The 17,681-nt window shown below is 39.6% G+C and overlaps 1 protein-coding gene across 1 annotated transcript; it reads left to right on the plus strand.

Annotated features, from left to right (window-relative positions):
- Positions 1 to 355: 355 nt before the first annotated feature.
- On the plus strand, positions 356 to 4,126 carry NLRP10 (NLR family pyrin domain containing 10). The gene is made up of 2 exons (XM_025355797.1): positions 356 to 805; positions 2,373 to 4,126. Exons 1-2 carry the CDS (start codon positions 517 to 519, stop codon positions 4,124 to 4,126), a joined length of 2,043 nt encoding a protein of 680 aa, XP_025211582.1. The 5' UTR covers positions 356 to 516.
- Positions 4,127 to 17,681: the final 13,555 nt, after the last annotated feature.

Consider the following 17,681-nt stretch of genomic DNA (forward strand, 5'->3'; position numbering starts at 1 on the left):
GGAGGTTGCAGTGAGCCGAGGTCATGTCACTACTCCCTAGCCTGGGCAACAGAGGGAGACTCTGTCTCCAAAAAAATAAAATAAATAAAAACTTAAAGTTTTTTTTTCTTAATCCATCTATCTAAGGAGGCATACAGAGCCTAATAAAGAATGTGTGTGAGAAGGAAAGAGGAAGGGAGCGGGGACAGAGAGAGAGAGAGAGACAGAGAGTCTGAGAAAGAGAGAGAGATTGAGAGATTAACACACCCACATACCTTCCTACCCATTTGCCAACACAGTCACGTGTCACCTGACAAAGAGGCAGTGGGGAATGACTAGGAAAATTCCCGTGCTCTTTCATCTGCTTGTCTTTCTTGGAGCTTTGCACATGTATCTCATCTCTCCCTGGCCTCCGCTCTGCAGCTTGCCAAGCCCCCAGAAAGCAAGGTGGGCCTCTCAGCAGTGGACCTCTCCTTTTGCCTCCTTCTCCAGGTGACTGGTCTGCTGGTCTGGACTTGATCCTTCCCCCAGATCACCATGGCCATGACCAAGGCCAGAAACCCCCGGGAGGCATTGCTCTGGGCCTTGAGTGACCTTGAGGAGAATGATTTCAAGAAGTTAAAGTTCTACTTACGGGATATGACCCTGTCTGAGGGCCAGCCCCCACTGGCCAGAGGGGAGTTGGAGGGCCTGATTCCAGTGGACCTGGCAGAATTACTGATTTCAAAGTATGGAGAAAAGGAGGCTGTGAAAGTTGTCCTCAAGGGCTTGAGGGTCATGAACCTGTTGGAACTTGTGGACCAGCTCAGCCACGTTTGTCTGCATGGTGAGTGTGGACCGGGGAAGGGGAGGGCAGGATGGCACTGGGACTCCCCTCCCCCCATGGCATTTGCAGAGCTGCCTGTAGCCTGTAACTTATGCCTTCTGTCACCTTGCCCTCTAGTCCCCAGTGCCCCAGAGTCCTTGGTGGTCTCCCCCTGAGGGTTCCAACAACTGTCAGGAGGGGGATTGAGCCAAAGCTGGGGATTTAAGAAAATATTAGTCTTTCTTCCCCACCGCCTACCTCCAGTTGCAGTGGCAGAGAAGGAGAGTCTGAAGAAAGGGGCTTAGAGACTGGGAGGGTGTTGGTAAAGGGATTTCCACTAACCAGAAGAAATAGCATCAGGATGTAGGAGTCAGACCTGTCCCTAGCTGCTTCCTGGCAAGCAGCTCAGGCTGCTTCTAAGTCTTCTGTGCCCCTGATCTCTCAAGGAACCACACTACAGAATGGGTGGGTGTGGAACCTCATGGCCTCCTGGTTCTTCCTGTGGGTGCCTGGGGGGAGGGAGGGATCTTTTGGTGCCTGTGCTCCCTCCCATAGGCTCCTTTCGTGCCTGAAAGCTCCTCTGCTACATACAAATGGGAGGGTTTCATGGCCCCAGAGTCATGGCTCTTGCTGAGAAGCTGGTTTATCTTTAGTATTTGGCTTGTCCTTTCCCAAGAACAGGCTTATTTTAGTCCCTTTTGTGTTGCTATAAAGGAATACATGAGACTGGGTAATTTATAAAGAAAAGAGATTTATTTGGCTTATGGTTTGGCAGGTGGTACAAGAGGCATATTGTCAACATTGGCTTCTGGTGACGCCTCAGGAAGCTTTCAGTTATGGAAGAAGGCAAGGTCAGAGCTGGTGTGTCACATGGCAAGAGAGGGAGGAAGAGAGAGGGGAGGAGGTGCCAGGCCCTTTTAAACCACCAGCTCTTGTGTAGCTAATAGAGCAAGAACTCACTCATTACTGTGGGGAGAGCCCCAAGACATTCATGAGGGATTTGCCCCTATGACAAAAACAACTCCCACTAGGCCCTACCTCCAACATTGGGGATCACATTTCAACCTGAAATTTGGAGGGGACAAACATCCAAACTATATCAAGTCTCCTATCACTTCACCATCCTCAGACATCCCTTTCCTTTCCCCTCTCTTTGTCCTCACCTCTTCACATGGAGACATTTCACATGAACACTCAGACATTCCTGCATTCTCACACAGGTGTTTTGCACTTACATGTATTCTTACACACACTTGCTGATGCACACTGACATACCTTCCCTGCACAACAGTACATGAAGGTCCATGAACACATTCCATGAGCACATGTGGATACCAGCATTCATGCACAAATATCTACACAGAGAACACACCCTTGCACACTCAGATGTGTATGTGCATACTATGCCTGCACACACACACTCATGCACACATACAGTGGCCCTTCCCCATGAAGCCAGAACTATAAACTCAGGGAGATCCAAGTTGGAGACATAGAAGAAGACTAATGAGCAGAGTCAGTTTGGAGGGGCCATTTTGCCTTTTAAAATTCCCATTTCACCACCTAACATCCCATTTGTTTGGCTCAGATTACAGAGAAATATACCGAGAGCATGTGCGCTGCCTAGAGGAGTGGCAGGAAGCAGGAGTCAATGGCAGATACAATCAGGTGCTCCTGGTGGCCAAGTCCAGCTCAGAGAGCCCAGAATCACCTGCTCACCCTATCCCGGAGCAGGAGCTGGACTCTGTCATGGTGGAGGCTCTATTTGATTCAGGGGAAAAGCCCTCCCTGGCCCCATCCTTAGTTGTGCTACAGGGGTCTGCTGGCACTGGAAAGACCACTCTCGCCAGAAAAATGGTGTTGGACTGGGCCACTGGTAGTCTGTACCCAGGCCGGTGTGATTATGTCTTTTATGTAAGCTGCAAAGAAGTGGTCCTGCTGCTGGAGAGCAAACTGGAGCAGCTCCTTTTCTGGTGCTGCGGGGACAATCAAGCCCCTGTCACAGAGATTCTGAGGCAGCCAGAGCGGCTCCTATTCATCCTGGATGGCTTTGATGAGCTGCAGAGGCCCTTTGAAGAAAAGTTAAAGAAGAGGGGTTTGAGTCCCAAGGAGAGCCTGCTGCACCTTCTAATTAGGAGACATACACTCCCCACGTGCTCCCTTCTCATTACCACCCGGCCCCTGGCTTTGAGGAATCTGGAGCCCTTGCTGAAACAAGCACGCCATGTCCATATCTTAGGCTTCTCTGAGGAGGAGAGGGCGAGGTACTTCAGCTCCTATTTCACGGATGAGAAGAAAGCTGACAGTGCCTTTGACATTGTACAGAAAAATGACATTCTCTACAAAGCGTGTCAGGTTCCAGGCATTTGCTGGGTGGTCTGCTCCTGGCTGAAGGGGCAGATGGAGAGAGGCAAAGCTGTCTTAGAGACACCTAGAAACAGCACTGACATCTTCATGGCTTACGTCTCCACCTTCCTGCCGCCCGTTGACGATGGGGGCTGCTCCGAGTTTTCCCGGCACAGGGTCCTGAGGAGTCTGTGCTCCCTGGCCGCTGAAGGGATTCAGAACCAGAGGTTCCTATTTGAAGAAGCTGAGCTCAGGAAACATAATTTAGATGGCCCCAGGCTTGCCGCTTTCCTGAGTAGTAACGACTACCAACTGGGACTTGCCATCAAGAAGTTCTACAGCTTCCGCCACATCAGCTTCCAGGACTTTTTCCATGCCATGTCCTACCTGGTGAAAGAGGACCAAAGCCAGCTGGGGAAAGAGTCCCGCAGAGAAGTGCAAAGGCTGCTGGAGGCAAAGGAGCAGGAAGGGAATGATGAGATGACCCTCACTATGCAGTTTTTGTTGGACATATTGAAAAAAGACAGCTTCTTGAACTTGGAGCTCAAGTTCTGCTTCAGAATTTCTCCCTGTTTAGCGCAGGATCTGAAGCATTTTAAAGAACAGATGGAATCTATGAAGCACAACAGGACTTGGGATTTGGAATTCTCCCTCTATGAAGCTAAAATAAAGAATCTGGTAAAAGGTATTCAGATGAACGATGTATCGTTCAAGATAAAACATTCAAATGAAAAGAAATCCCAGAGCCAGAATTCATTTTCTGTCAAAAGCAGCTTGAGTCATGGACCTAAGGAGAAGCAAAAACGTCCTTCTGTCCATGGACAGAAGGAGGGCAAAGATAACATAGCAGGAACACACAAGGAGGCTTCTACTGGAAAAGGCAGAGGGACAGAGGAAACAGACGAGGAAGTTAGGTGCAGTGGGATGGGAAGCAGAGAAATGGGGACAATCACGCTGAAGGATTGGAGGAATGAAGGGGTGAAGGGACAGACATGAAGATGGGGAAAGACAGAGTTAAAAAGGATGCAGAGAAGAGAACAAGACTAATGGGTACTAGAAGGAGTGAAGGACAAAGGAATGATTAGAAAAGAGAATTAGATTCGAGAGGATCAGAAGATATAAACATAGGACCTGGGCAAATGTGTAATGAGTCTTTAGGAACAGCCCCACGCACCACCAAGGTCTCTAGTACCCTCCCCAGAGGCTGTTTATAACTTCCTACAGTATAGTGTACAGTTTCCATAGCTCCTCTTATATATTAAAGTTGATGACCAAGCATTTGATTCTGACATTTGACTCTTTCCTAGACAATAAACTATTTCCTGCTTATTTCAGAGAAGGCTTCTGGAAACATTTCCAGGAATTGTTTTTACAGCCTAAAGCTATAGGGATACAGACATGTAAGAAAGGCAAGGATTATACATTTTGAATTCATCATGCTGTGTCCAGACCTGTGCAAAATCCTGGCATAGAATAGTGTGTAGTAAAGGTTTATTGAACGTATGTCTAGGGATCTCTTTGTCCTTAATCTGAAATTAAGATAAGTTTATATAATTAAAGATTTTGATACACGGATGTTGGTATTTGGGAGAAGGAAAGGATAAATTTGGAGTTACATACCAAGGCTCCACCAGATGAAAATAGTGCCTGACTGTGGGTTTCACAGGCAACAAAAGCAAATGTAACACAAGAACTTATATTGGTGCTATAAGCATGTCAAAATTATGCAAGAGATAATATAACATTTATGGGCTAGAAATAATAAATATAAATTACTTACAGTCATTATTGCTAGTTGAATATGCATATAATATCATTGATGTGAGAATCAGTGTGTTTTACTGGAAAGATTAGGAACACTGGTTCTAATAAACCTGGTTCTAAATATTGGATCTAAATACTGGATCTGCCATTTTCCAGCTATGTACCTTTGCTCAATTACTTATCTTTTCCAAGCATCAGTTTTTAAAAATTTATAAAATAAGAATTGTAATATATATAATTTGGGAAAATATAAGGTTTAGACCTACTGCTGCTACTGCTACTAGAGTAGCAGAAACAATGATCATAATAAAAGTTAGCACATTTTAGAGCTCTTCTTGTGTGCCAGGCTTTGGGCAAGCATTTACATACACATACAGTTTAGTTTTCTCCCATTTTAAAAATGTACATAAATGTTCTATTGTGTCTTGGCCTCTTTCTCTCAACATCTAGTTTTTATATGTTACATATAATGTTTCCATAATCATTTTGAATGTCTTTTTCTGCACATATATATTCATTTGTGTTGGATATACCTAGAACTGGAATTTCTGGGTCAAAGGATATGTATGTCTTTGGCTATAGAAGATAAAAGTGAACAATTTTTCAAAGTGATTGTATTAATCTTCTTTAATAAATAGTGTGTAAGAGTTACCACTATTCCAAATCCTTGTCAACACTTAGTATTGTCAATCTTTTCATTTTAGCTATTCTTGTGGTTATGTAATGGCCTCTAATCATGATTTTAATTTGCATTTTTCCTATGAGTAATGAGGTTGTCTATACAAACCTTTATTGGCTATTTAGATATACCCTTTGGTGAAATGACTATTAATGTTTTTTATTCATTTAAAAATGTTAACAATATCTTTCATGAGCATATATGCAAAAATCCTCAGCCAAATATAAGCAAATTGAATCCAACAGTGTATAAAAAGAATTACATATTATGACCAAGTGAGATTTATTTCAGGTATATAAGGCTAGATCAGTATTTTAAAATTAATGTAATTTATCACATAAATCATATGATCATATCAATAGATGCAGAAAAACATTTCCAACATCTATTCATGATAAAAATTCTCAACAAATTAGGAATAGAGGGGAACTTCTTCAGTTTGATAAACAACATCTACGAAAGCCCTATGGCTAAAATCATACTTAATTGTGAGAAAGTAGATGCTTTCTCCATAAGATTGGGAACAAGGCGAAGATGCCTTTTCTCACTGCTCCTATTCAACTTTGTGCTGGACATCCTAGCAATGCAATGAAAGAAGAAAAGGATGCAGCCATAAAAAGGAATGAGATCATGTCCTTTGCAGGGACATGAATAGAGCTGGAGGCCATTATCTGTGGCAAATTAATGCAGGAACAGGCAACCAAATACCACATGTTCTCACTTATAAGTGGGAGTTAAATGATGAGAACACATGGACACATAGAGGGGAACAACACACATTGGAGTCTATTGAAGGCTGAAGGGTGGGAGGATCAGGAAAAATAACTAATGGGTAGTAGGCTCAATACCTGGCTGATGAAATAATGTGTACAACAAACCCCCGACACAAGTTTACCTATGTGACAAACCTGCACATGTGCCCCTGAACTTAAAAGTTAAAAAGAGAAGAAAAGGAAATAGAAGATATAGTGATTGGGAGGGAAGAAATAACCTGTCTTTGTTCACAGATGACAAAATTGCCTATGTAGAAAATGTCAAAGAATTTATCTTTTTAAACCCTCTGGAACTAATAAGTAATTATAGTAAGATTGAAGGATACAAGGCTAATATGCAAAATTCTATTGCTTTCTTATATACCAGCAATGAACACAACACCATCTACCTTAGCACCAAAAAATACTTACATATACACCTAATTAAATATGTGCAAGATATCTATGAGGAAAATGACAACACTCTGAGGAAAGAAATCAAAGAAGCTGTAAATGAATGGGAAGATTTTCCATGTTCATGGATAGAAAGACTCAATATTGTTAAGATGTCAGTTTTCCCCAACTTGATCTGTAGATTCAATGCAATCCCTATCAAAATTCCAGCAAATAACTTTGTGGACACTGATAAGCTGATTCTAATGTTTATGTGCAAAGGCAAAAGACTCAGAACAGCCAATAAAATATTGAAGAAGAACAAAGTTGGAGGAGTGCTGCTATCCAACTTCTTCCTACTATAAAGCTACAGTAATCAAGACAGTATGGTATTGTTAAAATAATAGAGAAATCAGTGGAGTGGAATAGAGAACCAGAAACAAACCTACACAAAAATAGTCAATCGATCTTAGACAAAGGAGCAAAAGCAATTTAATGGAGAAAGTTTACTCTTTTCAACAAATGGTGCTGAAACAACTAGACATCCACATGTAAAAAAAGGAATCTAGATGTAAAATACAAAAGTACTAATATAAACTGCTAGAAGACAATATGGGAGAAAATATAGGTGACCTTGGGTTTGATGATGCCTTTTAAGATATAACACCAAAAGCATGAATCACTAAAAAAAGAATTAGTTGGCTTCATTAAAATTAAAAACTTTTGCTCTGTGAAAGACACTGTTAAGAGAATGAAAAGATAAGCCAAAGACTGGGAGAAAATACTTGCAAACACATATCTGATAAAAGACTTGTGTAAAAAAATATGCAAATAGCTCTTAAAACTCAATAATAAACAGTCTACTTAAAAAGTGAGTAAGAGGCTGAGGCTGGTGGATCACGAGGTCAAGAGATTGAGACCTTCCTGGTCAACATGGTGAAACCCCATCTTTACTAAAAATCCAAAAATTAGCCAGGCGTGGTGGTGCGCACCTGTGGTTCCAGCTACTCGGGAGGCTGAGGCAGGAGAATTGCTTGAATCCAGGAGGCGGAGGTTGCAGTGAGCCAAGATTGCACCACTGCACTCCAGCCTGGCAATAGAGTGAGACTCTGTCTCAAGAAAAAAAAAAAGTGAGTAAAAAGATTGGAACAGATAGCTTATTAAAGAAGATACACAGATGGCAAATAAATATTTGAAAAGATGCTCAACATCATATGTCATTAGGGAATTGCAAACTAAAACCACGATAAGATACCATGACACCCCTGTTAGAATGGCTAACATCCCAAATCCTGGCTACACTAAATGCTTGTTAGGATGTGGAGTAACGGGAGCTTTATTCATTGCTGCTCAGAATGCGAAATGGTACAGCCATTTTGAAAGACAGTTTGGCAGTTTCCTACAAAGCTAAACATAGTTTTACCATATGTAAGATCTAGCAATTATGCTCCTAGATATTTACCCAAGTGAGTTGGAAATGTATGTCCACATAAAAACCTGCAGATGAATATTTATAGCAGCTTTATTCATAATTGCCCAAATTTGGAAGCAACCAAGATGTCCTTCAATAGGTGATGGATAAGCAAACTGTGATACATGAACATAATGGAATAGTATTCAGTGATAAAAAATAAATGAGCAATTAAGGCATGAAAAGATATGGAGGAGCCTTAAATGCAACAACTAAGTGAAAGAAGCCAGTCTGAAAAGGCTATGTACTGTATAATTCCAAATATATGATCTTATGAAAAATGAAAAACTATGGAGACAATAAAAAAATCAGTGGTTGCCAGGGGTTCAAAGAGAGTCAGGGAGAGATAAGTAGGTGGAGGCACAGGCACTTTAGGATAGTAAAACTACTCTGTGTGATATTGTAATGATGGAGTCATGACATAAATTTTTCAAAACCCATAGAGCTGTACAATACAAAGAACGAATCCTAATGTAAACTATGGCTTGTAGTTAATAATAGTGTGTCAAAATTGGTTCATCAATGATCACAAATGTGTCACACTAATGCAAGATGTTAATAAGAGAAACTTTGTGAGGGAGTGGTGGTGGTGGAGAGGGTATATAGGAACTTTCTGTACTAAAAACAAGTTTTATTGAAGTATAATTGGTTTAATACAATAAATTGTGCATATTTAATGCATAAAATCTGACGAATTTGTACATACACATATATCTGTGAAACCATGACTACAATTAAGGTAAAAGACATAACAATCACCTCCAAAAATTTTCCCGTGTCCTTTTTTCTTTTTTTTGTGTTAAAAACACAATAAGAAATTTACCCTCTTATACATTTTTAAGCACATAATACAGCACTGTTAACTATATGTGGGAATTCTGTACTTTCTGCTCAATTTTTCTTTAAACCTGAATTGCTCTTAAACTAAGAAAATCGGGGCGGGGCGCAGTGGCTCACGCGTGGAATCCCAGCACTTTGGGAGGCCGAGGCAGGGCAGATCACGAGGTCAGGAGATTGAGACCATTCTGGCTAACACGGTGAAACCCGGTCTCTACTAAAAATACAAAAAATTAGCCGGGCGTGGTGGCGGGCGCCTGTAGTCCCAGCTACTCCGGAAGCTGAGGCAGGAGAATGGCGGGAACCCGGGAGGCGGAGCTTGCAGTGAGCCGAGTTCTCACCACTGCACTCCAGCCTAGGCAACAGAGCGAGACTCCTCTCAAAAAAAAAAAAAACAAAAAAAAACAACAACAAACTAAGGAAATCGGAATAAAGTATGGACTTTAGTTAATAAAAATGTGGTTAACTTTACTGATATATAGGATATTAAAAAATATTCTAGGTATTAGGTCGTTTATCAGTTAATATGTGTTACACACATCTCTTATTTTTTTGGCTTGTTTTTTCAGTCTCTTGATGCCTTTCGATAAAGGAGTTCTTAATTTACTCATTTTTTCTTTTGTGATTAATAATTTTATTTTCTGTTTAAGACATTTCCTATCCTGAGAATATAAAATAATCTCCAATATAAATTCCCAGAAACTTTATTGCTTTACTTAACATATTTAGTCTTGTAAACCACTAGGAATTAATTTTTGTGTATGGTGTGAGATAAGCTTTATTTTTTCCCAGTGATGATAATCAGGTGACCTAATACTATTTATTCAAGAGATCAACCTTTCTCCACAGATCTGCAGTATCATCTTCATCATAAATCAAGTGTACATAAATCTCTTCTAATCTCTCTATTCTTTTCCATTGATCTATCTGTAGATTCTAATGGCAAACACCAAGCAGTTTTTATTATGGTAGCTTTGTAATAAGTCTTGCCACCTGGTAGTGGAAGAACAACAACTTTTCTTCTGGATTTTTGTGGCTATTTTAGGTCCTTTGCATCTATGCTTAAATTTTAGAAGCAATTTGTCAATTTCTAAGAAAAACATTAGGATTTTAGGGTTTTGATCGACATTGCACGCAATCTATAGATCAAATTTGGGAGGACAGACAATTTTATAATATTGATCCTTCTAATCCATGTACATTGATTGCATATAGCTCTACTTTTTGTATACATTTGATGTCTCACAGCAATATTTTGTAGTTCATATCTTTCGATGGAATTTAATACAATTCTAAGTATGATTCTTAAATTTTTATTTTCTAATTGTTTTTACAATTAGCTTTTTATCAATCTAACTTTTTTGTACATTGATCTTGTATACCATCATTTTCCCAAATTTACTTATTTTTTAATAGTTTAAGAGCAGACTTTTTGGATCTTATATTGACACATTATGTTGTCTGCAAATAATGACAGTTTAATTTCTTCATTTCTAATCACTGTACCTTTAACTTATTTTTGGTGCAAATTTTGTTTATCTGTAGATTCTGGTCTTATTTCATTAGACTTTTCTTGAAATTTTTTTTTTTTTTGAGACAGAGTTTTGCTCTTGTCACCCAGGCTGGAGTGCAGTGGCGTGATCTCGGCTCACTGCAACCTCTGCCTCCCAGGTTCAAACAATTCTTCTGCCTCAGCCTCCTAAGTAGGTGGGATTACAGGCAACTGCCACCATGCCCAGCTCATTTTTGTATTTTTTAGAAGAGACAGGGTTTCACCATGTTGGTCAGGCTGGTCTGGAACTCCTGAGTTCAGGTGATCCACCCACCTTGGCCTCCCAAAGTGCTGGGATTACAGATGTGAGCCACCACGCTCGGCCTTCTTGAATTTTAAAAAATAATTTTGCTGGGTGTGGTGGCACACACCTGTAATCTCAGTACTCTGGAGGCCAAAGTGGGAGGATTACCTGAGTTTAGGAGTTGGAAGACAGCCTGAGTAACACAGCAAGAGCCTGTCTTTAAAAAATAAATGTATACATACATGTATAATTCTGTATTTCTTCTTTAAAGAGATCAATTATATACATTGGATTTTCTTGGTTTGCTTTCCAAGTCTAAAACTTTTTTGTAGTCATTTAAACCTTTTATTTTCTGTTTTATTTTTCTTGATTCTATTTTCTATTTATTGCTATGTTTTGGCAAAGAGAAGTTATTACTAAAATGGTGTCCCTATTAGAACCATTAAAGAGGAGTATGCAGGAAACGTAGGTAGGACATCTGTTTCAACCTGTGCATTGGTGACCAGTCTCTGAGTTGTGCGTTTGTATCGCCCCTGTATTTGTGTACTTTAACAATTGTGTAAATAATAACTTCATAATGTCTTCTAAAAAAATGTCTGTTTTCCTCTTTAATGGTTCTGATAGGGGCAGCATTGTAGTAATAATTTCATTTGTTATTCAGCATCCTTTATGAACTCTGGTAGCTAGTATTTTATAACTTTCATTTTTTAAACTATATATTTCCTTAATGCTTATATTTGTGCTTTGTACTCGTGTTTTAGAGGAGCAGTTTCTTCATAAGTATTTAAAATTATTGGCTTTTCTTTTTGGCCACAATTTTTATTGGCTTCATAGCAACATTTTTATAGTCACTGTTCTTAATATGCTATTTCCTCCCTGAAACTTTTTTTTCTTATAGTTTCTGCTTCAATATCATGCTGTTTCTCTTTTGATTATTTCTCACATTTGAACAAGTTAAGTTCTTTCTGTACTTTTTTTTGCAAAAAGGTTTTCTGGAGGAAGGGCTAGGGTCATTCAAACCAGCAGGGATTCTCTTGGTTAACACTAAAGTTCTTTAGAAGTTTGCTACTCAATATGTGGTTTGTGGCCCAGCCGCCCTGGCATCATCTGGGGGCCTGCTAAAAATGCAGACTCTCAAGGCCCACTCCAGATCTACTGAATTTGAATCTTCATTTTCAAAAGATCCTCTGGTGATTCACAGGCTCACTGAAGTGTGAGAAGAAAGAGGGCTTTCTTTTTTGTCCTTAATAATTCTTAATCTTAGGTGAATGCTATGACTTTGAGTCTCAGGAGTGAGGCCTTTTCAGTGATTTTACTTCTCTCCTACTAACAGATTTCTTTTGCTTATTACTTGGTGTTTCTTAGACTGATTGGGGGTGGGAAAAAGGCTTTTTTGGTTGTTTTTATGCATTATTAGTCTTAGGCAGGTGTTATCACCCTGAGTCTCAGGAGTAGGGGTTACCTTGACCCTGCCCTAAGAATAGGAGACATCTAATAGTATTGGTATGTGATCCTGGGCCCAGAACTTTTTCCTTCCCCTATTCCAGGGGATAGAAGATATTTTTTCTTTTACCCTTCCTTGGACTGCAATGTATCTTTACTTGTGCCCTAGGATGACAGTTATATATAGTAATACATATAAATGGCTATTACTAAAAAGTTAAAACACAACAGATGCTGGCAAGGCTGTAATGAAAAAGGAACACGTATATGCTGTTGGTGGGAATGTAAATTGGTTTAGCCCCAGTGGAAAGCAGTTTATAGATTTGTCAAAGAAATAAAAATGAACTACCATTCCACCCAGAAATCTCATTTCTGGGTATGTACCCAAAGGAAAAGAAATCATTCTACCAAAAAGACACCTGTACTCATATGTTTATTGCAGCACTATTCCAATATCAAGACATGGAAACAACCTAGGTACCCATCAATGATGCATTGATAAAGAAAATGTGGTACATATACACCATGGAATACTACACAGCCATAAAAAGAATAAAATCATGTTTTTGGCAACAAAATGAATGCAACGGAGGCCATTATCCTAAGTAAATTAATGCAGAAACAGAAAACCAAATATTGCATGTTCTCACTTATAAGCGGGAGCTAAACCCTGGATGCACACGGACACAAAGATGGGAACAACACACACTGGGACTCCAAAAAGACGAAAGGAGAGAGGGGGGCCAGGGCCGAAAAACTCCTATAAGGTGCTATGCTCACTATCTGGGTGACAGGATCAATAGAAGCTGAAACTTCAGCATCACGCAATATACTCTTATAACAAATTTGCATGCATTTCCCCTGAATCTAAAATAAAAATTAAAATGAAAAAGAAATGTATGAGAGTTCTAGTTGTTCCACATCTTTCCTAAAAGATGGTAAGATAAGTGTCTAGGGAACATACTCTGCTTCCACTATCCCAACTTGCATCACTCTAGTATATATTTGGGGTGGGAAGAAGAAGAATTTGAATAAGGTATTAGGTTGGATTTTTTTTTTTAAATTTAATTTGAAATGGAGTCTTACTCTGTCACCCAGGCTGGAGTGCAGTGGCGTGATCTCAGGTCACTGCAAGCTCCGCCTCCCAGGTTCATGCCATTCTCCTGCCTCAGCCTCCCGAGAAGCTGGGATTACAGGCACGTGCCACCACGCCTGGCTAATTTTTTTCTATTTTGAGTACAGACAAGGTTTCACCGTGTTAGCAGGATGGTCTTGATCTCCTGACCTCGTGATCTGCCTGCCTCCGCCTCCCAAAGGGCTGGGATTACAGGCGTGAACCACTGCACCCGGTCAAGGTTGGATTTTTAAAGAGATTAAATTCTTAATAGTAGAATGAAACTAGTCTAACAACTAACTAGCTGAAAATATACATAAGTCTGCCCAAGATGTCATCAAGAGAAATACTATGCAATGGGAAAAGGATTTTTTAAATGAGCTAGTTGGTAATAGTTATTGGAAGAAACAAAACCACCTCATGCTCCAACAAGTTAGAATTTCTTGGTAAAAATTGCATGTAGTTGTTGAGTCTTCTAGTTTTTAAGTCTTGCATTTTTTTCTAATAGTTTCTTTGTCTTTCTGTGTTGCATTTTGGGGATACAAACTTAATTTTTGCTATTGTGGCTGTAATGAAATTAACGGTCCTTATTGTGAAATCTCACCAATGCTAGAGCTTATATACATGAAATCTTCATTTATGGGCATCATTCTAAATCTTGTGATTTTTTTCTTGCTAAAATTCTTATCATGTAATTGGCTTGTATGGGTACAACCAATATCAATTATTACAAGTGAAATCTGGCTACTCCTTAGAAAATAAGAAACTTAAATCTCTGGCCTACTTTCTGCTCATATCTCTGCTGAATCTGTTGAACCACAGCTTGAGATCTAAAGGGTACTTAGGAAACTGGAGAAGAAAGTGGTTTTACACACACTGTGGTGTTATTTGGTTATAGGCCACTGCACACAATTTGAATTTGTAAAGATAGAAAGGACTGTGTATTTTGGCAATACCATATATCATAGACATTTCTCCAGGTTAGATCATTTGGTCTAGTTCATCCTTTTAAGTCACTGTGTAATACTGGGTATCACACTATTTATACAACAACACAGTATTTGTTGGCTATCAGTTTCAATTTTTTTGCCACAACAAACTATGATGCAATAAACAGCTGTATGCATATATGTCCCAAGGGGTAGAGCTGGATCAAGGAGTAAATGTACTTTTACTTTTAACAGATATAGTATTAATTTTAACAGATATATAATTCTACATTACTTTCTGAAAAGTTTCTACTTTACATAAGCCTGAAGATATACTCAATGCCACTGTCTTGGGAAAGCACCCAGATACTGCTAAATAGAGACACAGGATTTTCATTTCTGTAGCTAGAAACTTATCTGTGGATGAGTTGGGAAAATTGGTTCAAATTTGGGAGGGCCAAACTGGGAACCATCAGATTCTAAACTCCAAATGGGAATACACTCAGCCATTTAAGGGAATAATTCAATTTGCTTTGTATAACCTGAGAATATGTTAAAAAAGAAAATTTTATGGGACATCTTTTTGTTGTCAATACACTGGATGCTCACTGGAGATCCATTTCACATGAAGCTAAGTCACATAGACTCAAATTAATTCAAATCAATTAATTGTGCTTTTTGTTGTTGTTCATTTATATCTCTGTTCAATTAATAAATCTACTAACTGCCTAATTACCTTCCACCAACACAAGATAGGCATAGGGGCTTCAAAACTGAATAACCCCTGCCCTTGAGGGACTCACAGTCTGTTGTAATCACAGGATCTAAATGGCCACTGAATCCAAAGTTTTACATGTATCTACTTTTACCTGTATCTAAGACCAGGCTGATAAAAATAAGTTTGAGCTGTCAACATATGCTTGACTATGGGATGATTTAACAGGTGTATTGATCCATTCAGTCTTGTAGCCAGTCCAAATGGAATGAATTTATGACTTTGCCAGATTGCCTGGGCAGGTGGATAGTGTTCTTGACCAGATTGGCTCTAATCACACCTTTGCTCATTAGACCCACTTTTTTGTTGAAACAGCTTGAAGTCAATTTTCCTTCATTTGGAAGATGACATTATCATTTCCATAGGAGTAGGGATAATTATGAGACATTTATTTCAATCAAAATCAATTCATTTTAACACCTAGCACAATAAAAAAGTAGTAATTTTGAAACAAAACTCTGACAGTTTTACCTGTGGAAAATATTTAAAAACCTATTATAATTGGGGAAAAATTCCTAATGAACCTACCAGGCTTGCATGCACACCTCTCCTAATCATCTCTGCCACTCTCTTCCTCACTCTTTGCTCTTTGGTTTTTGTAATGCATTAAGCCCTTTCTTCTTCATGTTATTTTATCTCTCTTGTTCTCTTTCTTTTGTTATTATCATAATGAACAGAAAAATGAAATAGAATAGCATTCTAGAAGTGGATACGAGCCTAAAGAGTGTTAATCTAATTTGTCTGCTTTTGTAGACAAGGGAACTAAGGCACAGGAACTTCAGCTGTACTTCAAGGTGCTATCTTTGGTGAGAGAGGTGCTTCCGGGGTTTCAGCGGTTATGTTTAAAGCAAAGGTGCAGAGTCCCACAAACCCCCTATGCAGGGGCTTCAGTGCCTGCTGGTGTTGCCGGGAGCCAAGCATTCATATTTTTTTAACTGTTGTAGATTAGGTTCTGCAGGAAACACTGCAATAGAGATTAGTGTGCAATAGGATCAACACCTGTGGAAGGGAAGGAAAGAAGGGCAGGATTTAGCAAAGAAAGAAGCTGAGTTGTGAGGCAGACTCCCTGAAGGCTTCAATGGACTGAAGGCGGGGATGACCCTTCAGAGATGTCCTGACCTTCAGAGTCGGGGCCAAGCCCTTATCCTCTGCCACTGATCAGTTAGTAGATACAGCTGCCCCAGGTGAAGCAGTCCTTTTAGAGGCTAACAGCTCAGTGCTTTCTGGCAACAGCACTCCCAAAATCTTCATTCCTGAAAATTCTTCATTCTTGAAGGTAGATCTGGACAGCTTAACACATAGGTCACCAAACTGAGGTTTTCTTAGAAACTCTACGTCCCCAGGGATGTTAGAGATGACCTCTCCTTCACAAATTGATTTGCCCGTTCTTTGAAGGCAGTCCCTTATCTTAAGATTCTGCCATTAAGCCTCCTTAAGATGAGGACACAGATTATGCTCAGAATCTCAGTCTTACTGCCGTGGCCCTGTTCCCATCTTCCCACATATTCTGGCTCCTCACTATTCTCAATTTTCAAAGCTTTAATCTTCTGTTTTCTTCTTTCAGGACTACTTTTTCCCCTGAAGTCTCCTCTGTCCTTCAAATAAGTTGTTTCTGAATGTATCAGCTCTAGCAGCTGTCAGTGATTCCCAGACTGGTCTGAATGCAAAGGTGAACCAAGCTTAGAGCCATCAAAACGTACTGCTTTACTCTGCCTTCTCTCCTGTCACCACAGATGAGATCTTTGCACTTCTGTTCAAGACAGGAGAGCTCCAGATCTTATCCCTTTATACGTATTCAATCTATTCCCTTCCTTTCTTTTTATTATTTTCCAGCTTTATTGTGGTGTGATTGATGAATAAAAATTGTGAGGGTAGTATATCCTGCTGCCTACTGGACTTTTCTACTTGGTTGACCTCAAACTCACATGTTTCAGATTGAACTCATCATCCAATCCTCTATTTTGTCTTTCAAATTTTGCTCAGTTGCTTATGCCAAAACTTAGTTGTCACTCTTGCCTTATTCTCTTCTCCCAGATTTCCATCAATCACCAATCCAATTGCCTATACCACTTAATTTTTCCGAAGCTTACCCACTGATCTCCTGGTTAACTTTAACAGCCTCCTCAAATCCATTCTCCCTACTGCTTCCACAGTCAAGTTCCTAAAAGACAAATTTGAGGAAGGAATGAAAGAAACTCTGCCCTAAGCATGAAGTTTTGCAATACCAGGCTGACGCTTAGAGATTACTGGGGGTTGGTTCTCTGGGGAGAGGCCCCTTAGGGTCCCTATGGTTTTAGGGATGCTACCTTAGGGACCCTCAATTGTGATGTTCCTGGAGGATTTTATAACAGAAATTTACATTCTTCTTGGCAGTGATAGATATATTTATATTTCCATGCAAAAGAAAAGAGGGACTCTTTCAGAGACTTTCTCTTTCTCTACCCTGGGGGATAGGAAATATTTAAAGGACATGTATAACTATAGAGACTTTCATGTCTAAAATATTAACTGTTTATGTATTATACTACTCCTGTGATGACCCTTACCGTCCTGCTCTCCAAAGTATAAATCATATTACAGTGTCCGAAGGGAATCCTG

This window comes from Theropithecus gelada, chromosome 14, assembly GCF_003255815.1.
Source record: "Theropithecus gelada isolate Dixy chromosome 14, Tgel_1.0, whole genome shotgun sequence".
Taxonomy (NCBI): Eukaryota; Metazoa; Chordata; class Mammalia; order Primates; family Cercopithecidae; genus Theropithecus; species Theropithecus gelada.

Excerpts from the sequence above, each read along its gene's own strand:
- NLRP10 (XM_025355797.1), top strand. The coding sequence starts at position 517 with ATGGCCATGACCAAGGCCAGAAACCCCCGGGAGGCATTGCTCTGGGCC. Across the intron at positions 806-2,372 it reads CAGCCACGTTTGTCTGCATG|ATTACAGAGAAATATACCGA; the intron begins GTGAGTGTGGAC and ends TGTTTGGCTCAG.